Source organism: Vespa mandarinia, chromosome 14, assembly GCF_050613455.1.
Source record: "Vespa mandarinia isolate Hongniang chromosome 14, ASM5061345v1, whole genome shotgun sequence".
Taxonomy (NCBI): Eukaryota; Metazoa; Arthropoda; class Insecta; order Hymenoptera; family Vespidae; genus Vespa; species Vespa mandarinia.
Window position 1 is genome coordinate 4,079,481 of NC_140823.1, and position 15,836 is coordinate 4,095,316.

General features: G+C 26.6%; 6 protein-coding genes across 10 annotated transcripts; 3 read left to right on the forward strand and 3 right to left on the reverse strand.

Moving 5' to 3' along the window:
* The first annotated feature begins 215 nt into the window (after window positions 1-215).
* Window positions 216-2,031, forward strand: SrpRbeta (signal recognition particle receptor beta). The gene is made up of 4 exons (XM_035862051.2): window positions 216-379; window positions 928-1,094; window positions 1,197-1,336; window positions 1,434-2,031. Exons 1-4 carry the CDS (start codon window positions 286-288, stop codon window positions 1,768-1,770), a joined length of 738 nt encoding a protein of 245 aa, XP_035717944.1. The 5' UTR covers window positions 216-285; the 3' UTR covers window positions 1,771-2,031.
* A 512-nt stretch (window positions 2,032-2,543) lies between these two features.
* On the forward strand, window positions 2,544-3,972 carry LOC118440191 (pyridoxine/pyridoxamine 5'-phosphate oxidase). Its single transcript, XM_035862873.2, has 6 exons — window positions 2,544-2,860; window positions 2,988-3,144; window positions 3,212-3,311; window positions 3,386-3,439; window positions 3,511-3,710; window positions 3,785-3,972. Exons 1-6 carry the CDS (start codon window positions 2,779-2,781, stop codon window positions 3,948-3,950), a joined length of 759 nt encoding a protein of 252 aa, XP_035718766.1. The 5' UTR covers window positions 2,544-2,778; the 3' UTR covers window positions 3,951-3,972.
* LOC118440190 (histidine protein methyltransferase 1 homolog) lies at window positions 3,921-5,490 on the reverse strand. 3 transcript variants are annotated; one of them, XM_085661326.1, is made up of 6 exons: window positions 5,295-5,490; window positions 4,911-5,156; window positions 4,680-4,753; window positions 4,344-4,594; window positions 4,161-4,276; window positions 3,921-4,058 (listed from the first exon to the last, which is right to left on the reverse strand). In XM_085661326.1, the coding sequence occupies exons 1-6, from the start codon at window positions 5,332-5,334 to the stop codon at window positions 4,021-4,023; spliced, it is 765 nt and encodes a 254-aa protein (XP_085517452.1). In that variant the 5' UTR covers window positions 5,335-5,490; the 3' UTR covers window positions 3,921-4,020. The 3 variants fall into 3 exon arrangements, with proteins under 3 accessions (XP_085517452.1, XP_085517451.1, XP_035718765.1); XM_085661325.1 differs by having other exon boundaries at window positions 4,680-4,804; window positions 5,295-5,489; XM_035862872.2 differs by having other exon boundaries at window positions 4,680-4,840; window positions 5,295-5,483.
* Window positions 5,491-5,633: 143 nt separating this feature from the next.
* Window positions 5,634-6,809, forward strand: LOC118440196 (uncharacterized). Its single transcript, XM_035862879.2, has 2 exons — window positions 5,634-5,944; window positions 6,081-6,809. The coding sequence occupies exons 1-2, from the start codon at window positions 5,779-5,781 to the stop codon at window positions 6,149-6,151; spliced, it is 237 nt and encodes a 78-aa protein (XP_035718772.1). The 5' UTR covers window positions 5,634-5,778; the 3' UTR covers window positions 6,152-6,809.
* A 393-nt stretch (window positions 6,810-7,202) lies between these two features.
* LOC118440187 (ATP-dependent RNA helicase p62) lies at window positions 7,203-13,644 on the reverse strand. Of its 3 annotated transcripts, none has more exons than XM_035862866.2 (8): window positions 13,594-13,610; window positions 13,366-13,456; window positions 12,989-13,030; window positions 11,456-12,511; window positions 11,046-11,224; window positions 10,912-10,971; window positions 7,676-7,915; window positions 7,203-7,590 (listed from the first exon to the last, which is right to left on the reverse strand). In XM_035862866.2, coding segments are annotated over exons 2-8 (1,671 nt in total). In that variant the 5' UTR covers window positions 13,368-13,456; window positions 13,594-13,610; the 3' UTR covers window positions 7,203-7,498. The 3 variants fall into 3 exon arrangements, 2 of the variants coding, with proteins under 2 accessions (XP_035718759.2, XP_035718760.2); XR_004837774.2 differs by lacking the exon at window positions 7,203-7,590 and adding an exon at window positions 8,626-9,036 and having other exon boundaries at window positions 7,774-7,915; XM_035862867.2 differs by lacking the exon at window positions 12,989-13,030 and having other exon boundaries at window positions 13,594-13,644.
* Window positions 13,645-13,813: 169 nt separating this feature from the next.
* LOC118440189 (mitochondrial thiamine pyrophosphate carrier) lies at window positions 13,814-15,750 on the reverse strand. The gene is made up of 5 exons (XM_035862871.2): window positions 15,613-15,750; window positions 15,356-15,517; window positions 15,123-15,275; window positions 14,856-15,058; window positions 13,814-14,750 (listed from the first exon to the last, which is right to left on the reverse strand). Exons 2-5 carry the CDS (start codon window positions 15,473-15,475, stop codon window positions 14,303-14,305), a joined length of 924 nt encoding a protein of 307 aa, XP_035718764.1. The 5' UTR covers window positions 15,476-15,517; window positions 15,613-15,750; the 3' UTR covers window positions 13,814-14,302.
* Window positions 15,751-15,836: the final 86 nt, after the last annotated feature.

Below are 15,836 nucleotides of genomic sequence, written 5' to 3' on the forward strand. Positions count from 1 at the left end.
ACTTGTAATTCATATTTTGCCTATACCTATCGTAATATCACATGTATACGAATGTACACAATGTATACGAATCGCGTAGTTTGTAGTATTTATCGACTTTATCGATGGATACTACGTTATCATTATCGATAATATAGAATTACGTTTTTATCGTTTGAAATCTGTAATATCGACACAAGCGTCGGTAACAAAACAATGGCTGCTCATAACAGAAAAGATAGCTGGTAGGTTATATCAACACATGTGTTTAAAAATTATTAAAATAAAAATTGAATAATTTTAACAATGGAAAAACATATGAAGCCTCTACAGCAAGATAATACAAATTCAGTATTAATAGGCATACTAACGGCAGTTTTGGCTATCGTAATAACTTTAGGTAATTAAAAGTAAAATTTATAAATTAGCCTAACCATATGCCATAAACAAAATTTAATTTATTTTTATATATTCTCATCTCTTTTATTTAAAAATGTCACAGAAAATGATATTGTTATATTTAACTTTATTGTTCATATAGATATGAACACTCGTTCAATTTGATATTTCAATTCATTTTGTCAATTAAACAATTGACATGATTCTTTTAAAACATGTCGATTATTATACAAAATTATTTATATCATTAATATTAACTTTTGATAATTTAAATTATTTAAAATAAATCAATATATTATTGAAAATATATTATTGTAATGATATTCAAGGTATTATTCTTGAGTTCATAATAATATAATAAATATATTTTGAATATAATTTTATTAAATAACTAAATGTGATTATATTTTTCCTTTTTAATTTGATTTCATTCTCATTTAATTTTTAATATAGTAATTTCATTTATTTTTCATTTAATTTTGTCTAATGATCAAGTTCATATATTTTTAAATTTTATCAGAAATAATATAATTTTATCTTTATCAATAGTACTATATGCTATATGGCGTAAAAGAAGATCTGTTGGTCAGAATATTATATTGACTGGACTTAGTGATGCTGGAAAAACGTTGATATATGCACGTTTGCTTTGTTCCAAATTCATTCTAACTCATACATCTGTTAAGGAAAATATAGGAGATATAAATATCAATAATGTAAGTATTCATATATTTTTCACATATTTGGCAATAAGATATATAAATTGAAAAGCAGTTTCAAACATAAAGATTAATAACTTTTACTAATTTTTGTTTTAGAATACTTTAAAGATCGTGGATATACCTGGAGATGAACGTTTACGTTACAAATTTTTTGATAAATATAAAATATCTGCGAAAGGAATTATTTTTGTCATTGATTCTGTTACGTTTCAAAAAAATATTAGGGATGTGGCAGAGTAAGTTTCAAGAGTATAATATGTAAATCTGAATATTTCAAAGATGAATTAACATAATTATTTCATAGAACAATCTATAAATTATGTTTTTATTTAGGTATTTATACAACTTATTGTCAGACATAGATGGACACAAAAAATTGCCAATATTAATATTATGCAATAAACAAGATCAAACAATGGCTAAAGGTTGTATTGTGATAAAATCATTATTGGAAAAAGAATTAAATCTTTTAAGATTAACTAAAACTAATCAACTGGAAGCTACGGATGCGACATCCTCAAATGTCTTTCTTGGAAAATCTAACAAAGATTTTGAATTCAGTCATCTCAATTCAAAAGTAGAATTTGCAGAATCAAGTGCCTTTATCAAAGATCCTGAAACCCCTGCTCAAATGGAAGCATTGGATGCATGGTTACAAAATGTTATGTGAATATTCTATGTATACATCTTTTTTTTTAATATATAAATTATTTGTTTGTAACTGCTTTTTTTTTATTAACTTGTTATACATATCAAATATTTTTTTATTTATAGAAACTGATCCTACATTTAATTAACTCATCCATAACTTTATTACAATAATCCATTATAGAAATAACAAATAAAAATATTTATAGTTTTCTTTTTTAAAAACAATGATAACACTACTGATAAAACAAGCTAGTGTTATTCAAAAGGTTTAAATAAAAAGGTAATAAAACATTTATAACTGAATAACAATTTTGAGCCATTTACTTTCTAATACTTTCTAACCTATCATGAAAAATCAAGTGACTTTGAAAATTATAAAGATTTGTAAAAATTATATTAGAATGATGAAAAATCTAAATTCATAAATATTAATTTTTGTACACTAAACTAATAAATTAATAAATATTAATATTTGTATTCTAAAAATGTAGCCCTATGCTTTGAGTATATAAAATAGTAATAAAAATGATCTCTATATGTACATACTATGTTATATATGTATATGTATATATATATATCTATATATATATATATATACATATATATATATAAAATATAATATTGAAATTATGTACTTGCTAATAAAAAAAAATAAAATATACTATAATTTTTCGAAATTACATTTTAATATTAATAAAATTGATGAGTAATACAAAAATACACATTACTTTTTAGGAAATATTTGAAAGTATTCTTCTTTACCCTGGTACCATTTCGCACGTAATACGGTCCTGTATTTACTTAGATAACGAGTAGAAGACAAATATTAACCTTGACTACATACGAATTATTTAAATTGTTACGATGAAAAGATATCAAGAATAATAACGTGATGGAAGTTATAATAAGATACTTGTAATATAGTATAACAAATTCATTCCACTAGAACGGTTTATTTTTGTAGAATTTATCAATCTCGGTCAGCTTATCGATTGGAACATTAAGTAACGAGAATATTTGTCAGTATATGCATAAAAGCATTATCATTGAAGTGTTAAGAAAAGCAATACAGACCATGTCGGGTATATTACATAATGTTGATATAGGAGGTATATTTATTAATTGTTTAGAATTATTATAATCTCTAATTACGATACTTCCTATTAAATCATATACTTTTATCATCGATTACTTCATTACAACCATTATTTCATTATTATAATGAATGTGTTTTAGATATGAGAATGAAATACAAAAATAGAAGTGAAACCTTTATAGAAGAAAATTTGGTAAGTAAAGAACCAATAGGACAATTCAAAGCATGGTTTGATGAAGCATGCGAATCACCACATATACTTGAACCAAATGCGGTATTTCTTGGAACAGCAACTAAGTAATTTAACTCTTAGATATATGAAACATTAATAATGCAGTATATAATAAATTAATCATTATTTCAGAGATGGCATTCCGTCTGTAAGAACAGTATTATTAAAACATTTTGATATGGAAGGTTTCAAATTTTATACAAATTATAACAGCAGAAAGGGTAAAGAAATAGTAAGTTTACATGCTTCTATTATTTTCTATTATTATAATATAGATAATTAAAATCGTGTTTACTTGATTCATAGGAACAAAACCCCAATGTTGCAATGACCTTCTATTGGGAACCATTACACCGAGCTGTATGATATACAATTTATACATTTCTAAATAAAAATATTAATTTAACATTTTTGATTTATACATATTGTAGGTACGTATAGAGGGAACTATTGAAAAAACTTCAGCTAATGATTCCGATGAATATTTTAATAGTCGACCATTTCCAAGTAAGATAGGATCTATGTCCAGTAAACAAAGTACTGTCATTGCTACCAGACATACTCTTATTGTGAAAGAAAGGGAATTACTTGCTCAATATACGGAAGATGATATTAAAAGACCAGATTGGTGGTAATGCATTTACAAATTTTCTCTATTAATCTTCCTGTATAGTTATATACAATCAATTAATCGATTTTTTCTAGGGGTGGTTACTTAGTTAAACCAAAATCTGTTGAGTTTTGGCAAGGACAAAGCGATCGTTTGCACGATAGAATTCGTTTCAGACGACCAATTTCTGGAGAAAAGATTGATAATATTTTTGTTCATACAGGTGAGAATGGATGGGTTTATGAAAGATTATCACCTTAATAATTATAATATGGCATTGCAATTTTTCTTCCAATATTATTAATTTTATTAGATTGAATTTACATTCCTTTCATTTCCAAGATAGCTTTAATATTTCCCTTTGTAGACCTAAAATATACAATTATATTATATTACTATATTATTTATAAGAGGAGAAAAGATTATTATAATTATTAGTAAAATATATATTTTTAAACAATTAATGAAAACCTTTTGAATTTCTCCAAACCACTTCAGTGTTGAACAGTTCATCCTCCTTTACAATAGTTTCAAATTGGCGCATTCCTCCTCCTACACCAAAGTAATATGTCTTTGCAGCTATGAGTCTAAAAGAATTATTTAGTTGATATCAATCATTTAAAATTTATAAAAATTGTCAGTTATTATTCTTACCCAATGCCATTTGGTTTCAATTTCTTCTTAAACACTTCATATAATTTTCTATGATTTTCAGGATTATATATGGTTTCACTGGTAAAAATGAAGTCATATTTTTGATCCCCATTTTTAATATCATTTTTAAGAAGCATCGTAAATGATGCCCAATCTCCACAATAAAATTCACACTTCTCCAATGTTTTTTGTTTGTCTTTGAAATTTAAAAAAACATTTGGTATAGTAACCGATCTAATTACTTCTGCATTCTGCAAAAATCTTTTAATATTATATACATCATTTTAAATATTTTATATCATAACAAAAGAAGAAAAATAATAAAAATATACAAACATAATCTTGAAAATGGACGAGGGCACCTTTCAAGAGTGCTATTAATCCAATAATTCCAACACCGCAACCTAAATCTAGCACCAGCTTAGTTTCGAATTTTATATTTTCTTGAATTATATATTCAACTAAATCGTAAGTACATTCCCATATTTTCAAACCACCTTGACAGTTTGCAATAATTATTTGCAATAAGTATTATATAATTCTTTTAAATAACTTAATTATATATACCTTCATATTTTGCAGGTATAAGATCGGAATGCTGTGATTCTGCTTCGATTATATTTACAGAATTATTTCCTATTAAGTTGCATAGTACTTTGTCAGAACGGATTAATTTGAATATAATTTCATCAAAGATTTTAGTTTCTAAATATTCATCGGGTTCATAATTTCGATTATAATCAAATGGTGCTACTTCTATTCTAGATGCATTTATCCAATTAAGAACAGATTTTTCTTTATCAGTATTATTTTCTACAAAATATATGTTATAAAAATTTAAATTATAGCGCCAATGAAAATAGCGGCGATAATTGAAATAGTATTATAACCTCAAACATATCAAAGTTATATATTTTTTTATAAATATTATAAAATAAAATTAATGAATACCTTTAGCATCATTTTTTTCAGAGAATCCAAATTTGAACATCTTATCTTTTTTATTATTATTTACTCATAAATCTTTATGAAAAAGTTTTCTTATACATACTATAAAGTTAAGTGATAACAGATGATTCTCAACATTTTCTTACTAGCATTTTTATAAATTAAAACAATATAAATCTTATATATTAATTAGAATTAATTTAATATCATTTAATATTTATTGTATCGATAATTTATAATTAATATATTTTGAAGTTAATTTGAAAGAATATGACCAATCATAGATATGATTCACACTTACATCGTGAAAATTAGATTCATGAAAACGATATTTTCGATATATCGAAAGTTGTCAAACATAACATAACCTATTGTAACACACTTCTGACATTACTCATTTATAACAATTTAGATTTATTTAAAGTATTAAAATCATAAGCATTTGGTAAAAAAATAATATTTGTTTTAAACTAATGTTTTATAAAAAATGTCAAGCACAATTAACAGTGTAATAACTAATAGAGATCGAGATTGTTTGGCTTGCAGAATTATTAGTGGTGGTGGTCTGATTGGATCAGGCATTTACGTTTATTATCATTCAAAGAAATTACAAAAACCTAAAGGAAAAACAGTAATGTATACTATCGCAAGTGGTATGTGTATTTCATTAATTATTAAATTAATATTTTCTTTTTCGCAAGTTTTATATTATCAATCAATTTTTGCGCATATTTTAATTATAGAAAATTTGAGGTTATCTTATTACTAACTTATTTGTTTTACTTTCAGGACTGGTTTTATTGGGGACTGCTAGAATAATGGATCTACCACCGTTTCGAAATCAATTTAATCATAGATAATGGATAAATATTTAAATATATAAGATAAAATATTAAAACTATGAACAGATTATAATATTGTTCATGTAACATACACAAAATGCTACTTATTTTCCTACTTTAGTATATTAACGTATTTACTTTACATAAAATTATAATACATTCTAGAACAAAACCTATTAAGATTTAACAATGAAAATGAATAAAAAATATTGAAATATTTCCTTCAACTTGTTTAAATTTTATTGTTGTCAACATAGGGAGATACATCAATGTGCAATAATCTTATATAGTGCTTTTAGTTGAGAAGAAAATTAAATAAACACATTTATGAAAACATCAATTTTAATGTCATGGGAGAATATACCATTTGATTCAGTAGAAGGATTTTTTTTCAAGTTTTCTTATTTTTTTCTTTCATTTTTTTTTTTTACTTTTTCATTTTTTGAATAATTTGTCTTCGATAACATTATTTGTATAAAACTTTTCTAATCAAACGGGACAATTACAATGATTTTTATCATGACTTCTTCTCTGGAGTTCTTTCACACAACATACGATTGAAAAAAGAACTTTGCTTATGATCAGGGTTGTGTCTGATCATTTCAAAGAATTGGAATGAATACTGACGAGTTTACTAAATTATACCCCTATATACCATGCAATCCTACAATTGAGACGTGTTATAACAATTTTCAAAGGAACTAAATAAAAAAAATTCTGAAACTATTGTAAAATATTGAGATTTGAGTGTTTACAACCTTTATAAAAAGGATAATATCAGGTATGTTTATTCTTTCATTTATCAAATATCTTGCCAGAAAGATTTCACGTAATTTTATTCCCAAACAAATAAGTAAAATAAAATGTTTATTAATAAAATATTATAACATTTTTCTTTTGACTTATTCTTCTATACCTGATATTATCATTTTTAATACTATACGCAACTATTCTTTTTTTTTTTTTTTTTTAACATGAATTTCTTAAGTATATATCTTATACACGTCTCAACTTTCATGAGAAAAAGAGAAACAAAAAAAATACGATGAGCAACGATACATTATTATCGTAAAAAATAAAATTTACTTTGTTTTTTTTCTCTTTCTTCCTATCAATCACAGATATGTACAGAGATACTCTCTGTACGTAAAAATTAAAAGTAACGAAATGTTCATCGCTAGAACTACAAAACAAAGAAAGATGTATGTTTGGCCAGATAAATAATAATAAATGTTCCGTACACTCTCTGGTATTAACATAGAATGAACTTTTTCTAATGACAAAAATTAAGGTTTAATTGTACGTAAAACTAAATGTTTCGATAGTCGATCGTTCAATACCATGTAAGAAAATAGATTTGTCCAATCAACTATTATAACTATTCCTTGAGTTGTCGAAACGTTTATGTGTTCCAGAGAATGTGTTTTCCCTTCCACGGGCTGCATATCCCCAACGATCTAAAATAATTAATTCCGTAATTTATTATTTGTTTTTAAAAATATTTTATTGATAATATCAACAGTCTTCTGTTAAGACACTCACTACGATTGTAACCGCCACCACCAGTTCTCGTTGCTAATTCTGCCAATTTTGGATTGATGACTTGATTAGCCTCTTGAAGTACATTAATTAGATCTTTAGCTTGTCTGCTATTTTGTGGAGTGAAGAATGCGTAACTCGTTCCTGTACTTTGCGAACGGCCTGTTCTTCCAATTCTGTGTATGTAGTCTTCAGACGACGACGGATAATCGAAGTTGATCACATATTTTACATCGTCAACATCTAAAGAAAAATAATCATTATAAAGAAGGTAAAAACAATTGATGCGCATCACTCTTTTTTTTTTTTTACAATTCTAACAAGTTTTTCTTTTTATATCCCTGAATTTTCATATATCAAAATTGTATAAAATAGTAATATGTAGAAATACAAATGTGAAAGCTACACAAAAAAAATTGTAGATTTATGTCTCTGATATTTCTTTCTATCTTGCATTACAGCTTATATTATTTGTTCCTTACATATATATATATATATACATGCATATACACACATATATATATACACATATTTTTGTATACATATGCAGCTAAATAAACACCTATAATCATTCATTAAAATATAATAAATGAAAATGGAATAGAATTTTTCTGTGTAACAATGACCAAAATAAAGTTACTTTGATCTATACAAATATGAAATATTTAATATGCTTTCTAAATCAATAATTCCACGCAACATAGTAAAGACAATTTCAATGATAGTTGAAAATAATATGTCATCACGAAGTATTTATATACAAAAAGTTGAAGTGTAAAAATCGATAGAAAGAAAATATAACAATGAGAGAAAAAATGTATAATAAAAATTATATTGTTGTCTTCGGAATTATTGTCATAAAATGAAAGGATACAAATTAGCTTAGTTTATAAATTACGCATGAATGCGTACTTTATAACGCTTAAGTCTGCTGCATTATAATAAATACAAACCCAGTTACTGCTGAACATTGCATTCCGTATGACTGCATACAAAATGCCCCAGGGGGTGTGTAGTCTTGAATGCAAGTTCAGATCACAGAGTGTTGTGTCCTAAGCATCACCTTCGAGTAGCGATAGTAGCAAAATCAATAGATTGTTGTCTCTGACACCGGCTGAGCATTGGCTATGAAGTGTGATGGTTGTACCAAAATGGAAACCAGCGTTTTATCTCACAACCAACCAGCGCGATAACGCCCGCGCACCACTATACTTCTGTGGTACACAGGCTGTACACAGAGGCACATTAAGTACAAGTATTTTATATGCAAAATTGCGCACGTACTATGAGTGAGCCATGTTTTTTCTTTATGGAACGAGATCGTTTTCATCGCACACTCAACGTATTCTGTGCACCATGTGCCTCTGAAACAAAAGACAACCAGACTGATTAACATAAATTAAAAGATGCCCACACTTATCACTAAAACCATTTTTTTTGTTTCTTTTTTCTTTTCTTTATTATTTCTTTTTTCTTTTCTTTTCTTTTTTTTTTTTTTTTTTTTTTTTTTGTTTTTTTTTTTTTGTCGCATTAAAACTGTTCTCAAGTCTTCGACACAAGCCCATCATATCCTCGTCTTAGCTCTCAGAACTAACACAATGGGAATAGATTGCATTAGCAAATATATTCGACAGCTATGCTGGTGGAAACACACTTTTACTTTATGTGCAAATTGGAAATAAAAGTAATTAATATTTAAAATTTTCAAATGTCAATCATCAACTAGCATTACGATAAACAATAACTGAGATAACTTATAAGTAAATTATAATATTGCAAGAGAGTAATAAATTAAATTATATATATAAAAAAAAAAAATTAAAAAAAAGGAAAAAAAAAGAGAAAAATATTCTTTTGTAAGATGCTTTACACGTACATTATTTTCCAAAGAACTGTTTTAATTATACACTAATTTCACGTTCTTTTCATTGAAATCTCACAAAGGATTAGTTTATATTCTAATAGTGAAATTGCAATCTACTAATCCCATAAATTTTTATGAATAGAATCTAGACATAATTGGTATAATTGCACTTACAAAATCGATGAAAAAATATTATAATTTGTACATATAAAATTAAATTATAAATTTCAATGTACAAATATTGAAATGAAGAACAGTAAAGCTGTATGTACGTGTGTCGATTGGGAATATATTAATACATGGTGAGTTTCATATATAAGATGTAAAGAATATTGTCAACTTATATACTTATTTTTACTAGTATATAAATATAGACAAATTATATTACATGAACGATTTAAAACTCACCATGTACACAAGATAGATCATTTAATGTGTAAAAAATCAATTTCTTCAAAATTATCGACCATAGCGATTTCACCACCTCTCTCATAATCATTTTCTTAGGAAATATTAAGGTCAGATTATTAAAATAGAAGGACCTTAATATTTCCCAAGGAAAAAAAGAAAAAACGATTTTGAGAAAGACATATTTGCTATTAAAACATTGAAAAAAAGCAAAGCATCACTAGAATGAAGAAACCAGTTGATTACACTTGAAATGTTCTATTTTTATTACTTAAAAGCATTTATTATATTGCATCTACTTATAAAAAGTAAAGAGAGATATAAGCTAAAAATATTGTTAAAAAATACCAGCTAACTAATGCCTTCTATTTTTTGGTTTTTAAAAGCTTATGTAAAGTTTGAGAATATATCATATACTTGTACTTTACACAATGTGTATCTTCTGAAAATACTACAGTTAATAGCAGGATCTATAGTTACTACCTTATAAGTATATATAAAAAAAAAAAAAAATATTTTGCTATTATCTAACACTAAACTTTTATCAAATACTCTATCGTTTATAACTTTCCTATAACGCTATTGATTTTTTTTTTTTTTTATTATTATTATTATTATTATTATTATTAAAAATATGATCCTACTGTTGATAAGCAGCATTCTCAGATTATGTCAAACATATGATTACATTGTCTTGTAATTAAAGTACTATAAATATATGCGCGCACCTACAAATATATAACATGTTTATATTAATAATTATTTCACTTTATCCATTGAACAGTGAGGCATCACTTCATATAACCAGTCTGTGCTACATCGCCACCTCCCTCTGTTTATCCTCTACTATTCACGGAATGATTGAATAGTTATAAAAACTTTTTTGTTTTTTTTTTTTCTCTTTTTTTTAAATAGCAAAAAATGTTTTTCAGAGAAAATGAAAAACTAGAAGAAAGATATCACTTACCCAATCCACGTGCAGCAACATCCGTTGCTACAAGAATAGAACCTTTCTTGTTTCTGAATTCTATAAAATTATACATTATGTTGTATACATTGTTATACAAAAAATTAAAGTGATATATTCAAAAAAAAGCATACCTCTAAGAACATAATCTCTTTCTTGTTGCGACTTATCACCATGCATGCATACTGCAGGCCAGCCATATCTCCTAATATTTCTTGTGATATTTTCAACTTTCTTTTTTGTCTCTACAAAAATGATAGTCTTTCCACCATCATCATTTACATTACCAATTTCTTGAAGTAGAGTTCCCAATCTAAAATTTGTTCAAATATTTTAATAAAGTTAATTTTTTTTATTTGTTTACCTATTTATATAAACATATATTGTTGGTAAAAATAAAATCTGTGGGGGTCAGTTCTTCTTAGAGGTAAAATGATATGAATGCAATCAAAAAATTTCATATTCATCACTAATATCATCATATCACAGGTTTCTTTTTCCATTGAGAAAAGACAGAAACTTCAGGAAATTATGAATTACTTACTTTGTTTCTTTTTCGTGTTCTTGACATACATCAACTATTTGAAGAATATTGTGGTTTGCAGCCAAAGTCAAGGATCCAATATTTAATTGAGTGTAATCCGTAAGATATTCTTCTGCAAGATTTCTTACTTCTTTTGGCCAAGTAGCTGACCACATGAGAACTTGTCGATCTGGTCTGATCTGTTCTATGATTTTTCTAATTTGAGGTTCAAATCCCATATCCAACATACGATCAGCTTCATCCAATACCAAATATGTACATCTTCGTAAATTTGTTGTACCACGTTCTAAGAAATCTATAAGACGTCCAGGTGTCGCGATACAAATTTCTACTCCTCGTTCAAGATCACGTGCTTGACTCCCTTTTGGGGCACCACCAAAAATGCAAGTATTTCTTACATAAGATAATGATCCAAAATCATTAACAACGCTTTGTATTTGTTGAGCAAGTTCACGAGTTGGTGCTAAAACAAGAGCGATTGGCCCATCTCCTCTATTTAAAGGTTGTTGACTGTTGATGTGTACAATAGCAGGTAATATATAGCCTAATGTCTTTCCAGATCCAGTTTGTGCTATACCAACCATATTTAGCCCAGACATAGCAATTGGCCAACCTTGAGCTTGTATAGCAGTCGGTTCTGTAAATCCTTGCTTTCTAATAGCCTGCATTACATAGTCAGGAAAATTTCCTTCTTCAAAGAATTGAATAGGATTAGGTATTTTTTCCCCTTTGAGAGTGATTTTGTTTTCTTCCCTAAACAAATCGACTTCACGAGGATGACGTGATTGTACATTTGGATGTGGTATATAGAAATCTTTTTTGAAAGGTTTCAAGTTCTCATAATCCCAATTTGGTTTTCTCAGGTTGGTTCCAGCTACATTGGCATTACGTGGTCCACGTCCGGTAATACCACCTCCACTATTTCCACCTGTATTTCCATTACGACTTCCAAAACGACTATTTGATCCTCCACCTCCATATCCATTTCGTTGGCCTACTCCTCCACGATGGCTCACACTATTACTACGGTAACCACCAGACATGGATCCATAAGTCCTAAAAAATGAATTAACTCTTTATCTAAATAAATTATTCCTGAGAAATAAAAGATATTATAAAAAGAAAACTCAAATTTACTAGTAAATTATACAATTGTAGTGAACATAGAGAAAACGGTTCCAGACTTTAATGTGTGGACTCCGAAGGCATTCATTCACATTTTAATCTTCCTCTTACAAGCATTCATGCTCCATTGAAATACAAAATGGAGGCATGCCAAAATAAGAGGGTTGTAAAATTATTTCGTTTTTATATTATATATTTCTATATTAAAAATAAAGCTTATACTTGAGAATTATATGCACGTAAGAAATCAGAATTCTGAAATCGTTACATATAAATATAAAAAAAGAAAAAAAAAAAAAGAAATTATATTTCACATAATTAGAATTTTTCTATTAGGACATTTTTAACTATCAATTTAATTTGTTAAGTATAATATTTATATAAAATAAGGATTAGTAGAATACTAACCCAAGTTTTATTAATCCAAGAATAGTGCTCCTTGTTCGTATCCTTAAACGAAGATATTTTGAATATATATAAAAAAATAAATCCAAATATAGAAGTAAATAAATCGACAACCATTTTGTAAGTGCTACAATATCTTCCAAAAAATTCTTTTCATCGCATTGACGAGGGCAAGATGGATACTTCCATTATGGACGGTTCGATAAATTCGCGCATTGCAAATATAGGCAATGCGCATAATGGAAAATTCCAGAAAATTACACAACGTATTAAAAGGCTTCTATGAATCACTGTATAATCCACTAAACTACAGTTTTTAATAAAGAAAGAATTCCAACACCAAGAAGACTGAAGTAATTAAATGAGATTTTTTTACTTACATGTTTAATAGATTGATATGATGCTTCAATCCCCGAAAATATTAGTGATTCTTATGAAGATTTTTCTTTCGTTGAAAAGCGGCAAAGATTTCTATAAATAAATAATGAAAATGTAATGATTTGTTAATACTTATAAGATATATGATTATAATAGGGTAAAGGATATAAAAGAGTAAAAATAAAATAAATGAAAAAAAAAAAATTGCAATAATCAGAATGCAAACTTACCCGTACCGCTACCAGGGACAGAAAGAACGACCCAGGCAGATGCCGGATATGAGTCACCTAGGATTCTACTTCCTAAAGATAGTAGAGGGGGTAACAAGAACTGCGCAGAACTTCAAAATGCATCGTTAGCGCATACTTTCCATATATTGATCTCTTTCTACGTCTTATATATTACAAAAATTCACAACTAGTACATTTTATAAATCCATGATTACAATAAAGCTACATTACGTATAAAAAAAAACGTATATTAAATGTCAATTAAAAATTACTAATTTATGTATAGTTTATATAATAAATGCTTTATGATACAATGATTATACGTATTTGCTACCAATCAAAACAATCTATCATAGTCTCATCTTTCTGATTGGTCTATATATTTTATATACACGTGACTAACTTATGGGACGTAATACATATATGTATACATGCATGTGTGAAGTATTGAAGATTACCTTAATTGTTTTATAATATAAAAAATAGTACAGTAATTGATCGGTAAAAAAAAATTATAATAGTTGATCGTAAATTTTTTTTTTTTATTAATTTACTTATATATTTATATCATTAAAATAATAAATAAAATAAAGATCAAATCTTGAGAGCATCGTTGCTGATCAGTGCATTATTACGATGTAATAGTAGTAATGTTTCATTCATATTTTATTACACAACATTAGTTCTCTATTTTTTCAAATCAATATTGTCATATATTCTTTAAAATTAATAAGGCTTGTTCATAAAAAGTAAAATGAAAAGCTGTCGTCAATGCAGCTTTTAATTGGCTTGGTAGTAAACCTTTAAACAAACTTTTTACACCCTCATCCTTTATCGTTACTCTTAAACAATCTATCAAACCTTTGCATTTAAAAAACCTACCAAATTCTTTTCTACCATATTCAAAACCTTGTATTTGCAATCTTTTTCGTGCTAAATCCATTGGATATACAACGGTTTTTGCCATTAAACCAGCTATACTACCAGATATCATAGAATTGTAAAAGTTTGTTTCAGTTTCTTTAAAATACTTTTTATAGATGTCTACAAGATATTTATAAAATAAAAATTGTAAACCAGTATGTGGAGCAATTTGTAATAAAGTTGGTGATATTCCAGAAAAAAAGACCTTTGGTGATTCTTTATGCAGAATTGTACTGTGAATAAAACATAAACAGATGTTAAATTAAAACAAATAGATTATGTATATAATTTGTTTTAATTACATTAAAATGTAATTAAATATGTTTTAATAAACTCACCTACATGAGTGTAGTATACCTTTATATACTTTGCAATTGTAAGATTGAGCTATTAATCTTGTTCTAATAGTATCAAAAGGAAAAGATATAATGGTAGCGATACTTCCAGCACTTGCACCAGCCACAAAATTTGTCAAATATTTCCGTTCATTTAAATATGAGTATTTATCAGAAAATTTCATAATTACATTGTAAGAATAAAACTGTAATGACATCAATTTTTTCTTTCAATTATAATTTCTAGTTATATTTAACATTATATTTTACCTGTCCTGTCCCATAAACTACAGATAATAATTGAGCAGGTATATGTCCCTTCCATAATGCAAATATTCCTTCTTCTTTTAATATCAACCAAAATGCTTGAAAAACAGATTGATATTTACTAGCATGATGTTGTCCTATAGGTTCTACTTGCAACTATAAAAAAAATATAAAATGTAAATAATTTAATGATTTTATAAAATAAAATATATATATACGCACGATATGAATATTACTTGAAATCTTATCTTTACAACATCCAAGGGCTGACAAGTGAAACGTGTAAGAAATCCACTAATAGCTCCCGCAATAGCATGATCTCTATTATTTTCTTTAGCCATTGAAAATGTAACCATTAAATGTTCGTTATATAATGGCCATGATTCTTAATTTAATTTCTTGTATTTATTAAAAATTCAAAAATAATGTATTATCACTTCTCCATTTTAAAGAATAATACTTTTGTTAAATATATATAGACTACAATACTTACAGTTTATAAACATTACTGTAATTCCAGATCATAAAAATAAAAAAGAGGGTATTTTATTAATATATTATAGTATTTTCATATTTGTTATCACCAATTAAATAAATGTATTTTCAATTAAAATTATTTCAAACTAATAGTACTTGTTTTTGTCATATGTATTATTCATATTCTCTTTTTCTTATGTGATCACAAAGACACATTTTGTATAACATAACCTAATTGTG

Coding starts and splice junctions, on each gene's coding strand:
- SrpRbeta (XM_035862051.2), top strand. CDS start 286: ATGGAAAAACATATGAAGCCTCTACAGCAAGATAATACAAATTCAGTA. Junction 380..927: donor GGCTATCGTAATAACTTTAG/GTAATTAAAAGT, acceptor CTTTATCAATAG/TACTATATGCTATATGGCGT. Junction 1,095..1,196: donor GAGATATAAATATCAATAAT/GTAAGTATTCAT, acceptor TTTTTGTTTTAG/AATACTTTAAAGATCGTGGA.
- LOC118440191 (XM_035862873.2), top strand. CDS start 2,779: ATGCATAAAAGCATTATCATTGAAGTGTTAAGAAAAGCAATACAGACC. Junction 3,145..3,211: donor TTTCTTGGAACAGCAACTAA/GTAATTTAACTC, acceptor TCATTATTTCAG/AGATGGCATTCCGTCTGTAA. Junction 3,440..3,510: donor GGGAACCATTACACCGAGCT/GTATGATATACA, acceptor TACATATTGTAG/GTACGTATAGAGGGAACTAT.
- LOC118440190 (XM_035862872.2), bottom strand. CDS start 5,334: ATGTTCAAATTTGGATTCTCTGAAAAAAATGATGCTAAAG. Junction 5,157..5,294: donor TGAAAAAAATGATGCTAAAG/GTATTCATTAAT, acceptor TATATTTTGTAG/AAAATAATACTGATAAAGAA. Junction 4,277..4,343: donor TTGAAACCAAATGGCATTGG/GTAAGAATAATA, acceptor TAATTCTTTTAG/ACTCATAGCTGCAAAGACAT.
- LOC118440196 (XM_035862879.2), top strand. CDS start 5,779: ATGTCAAGCACAATTAACAGTGTAATAACTAATAGAGATCGAGATTGT. Junction 5,945..6,080: donor AATGTATACTATCGCAAGTG/GTATGTGTATTT, acceptor TTTTACTTTCAG/GACTGGTTTTATTGGGGACT.
- LOC118440187 (XM_035862866.2), bottom strand. Junction 11,225..11,455: donor GAACACGAAAAAGAAACAAA/GTAAGTAATTCA, acceptor AACAAATTTTAG/ATTGGGAACTCTACTTCAAG. Junction 10,972..11,045: donor AAGAGATTATGTTCTTAGAG/GTATGCTTTTTT, acceptor ATAATTTTATAG/AATTCAGAAACAAGAAAGGT.
- LOC118440189 (XM_035862871.2), bottom strand. CDS start 15,475: ATGGTTACATTTTCAATGGCTAAAGAAAATAATAGAGATCATGCTATT. Junction 15,276..15,355: donor TTGTAAAGATAAGATTTCAA/GTAATATTCATA, acceptor TTTTTTTTATAG/TTGCAAGTAGAACCTATAGG. Junction 15,059..15,122: donor TAGTTTATGGGACAGGACAG/GTAAAATATAAT, acceptor ATGTCATTACAG/TTTTATTCTTACAATGTAAT.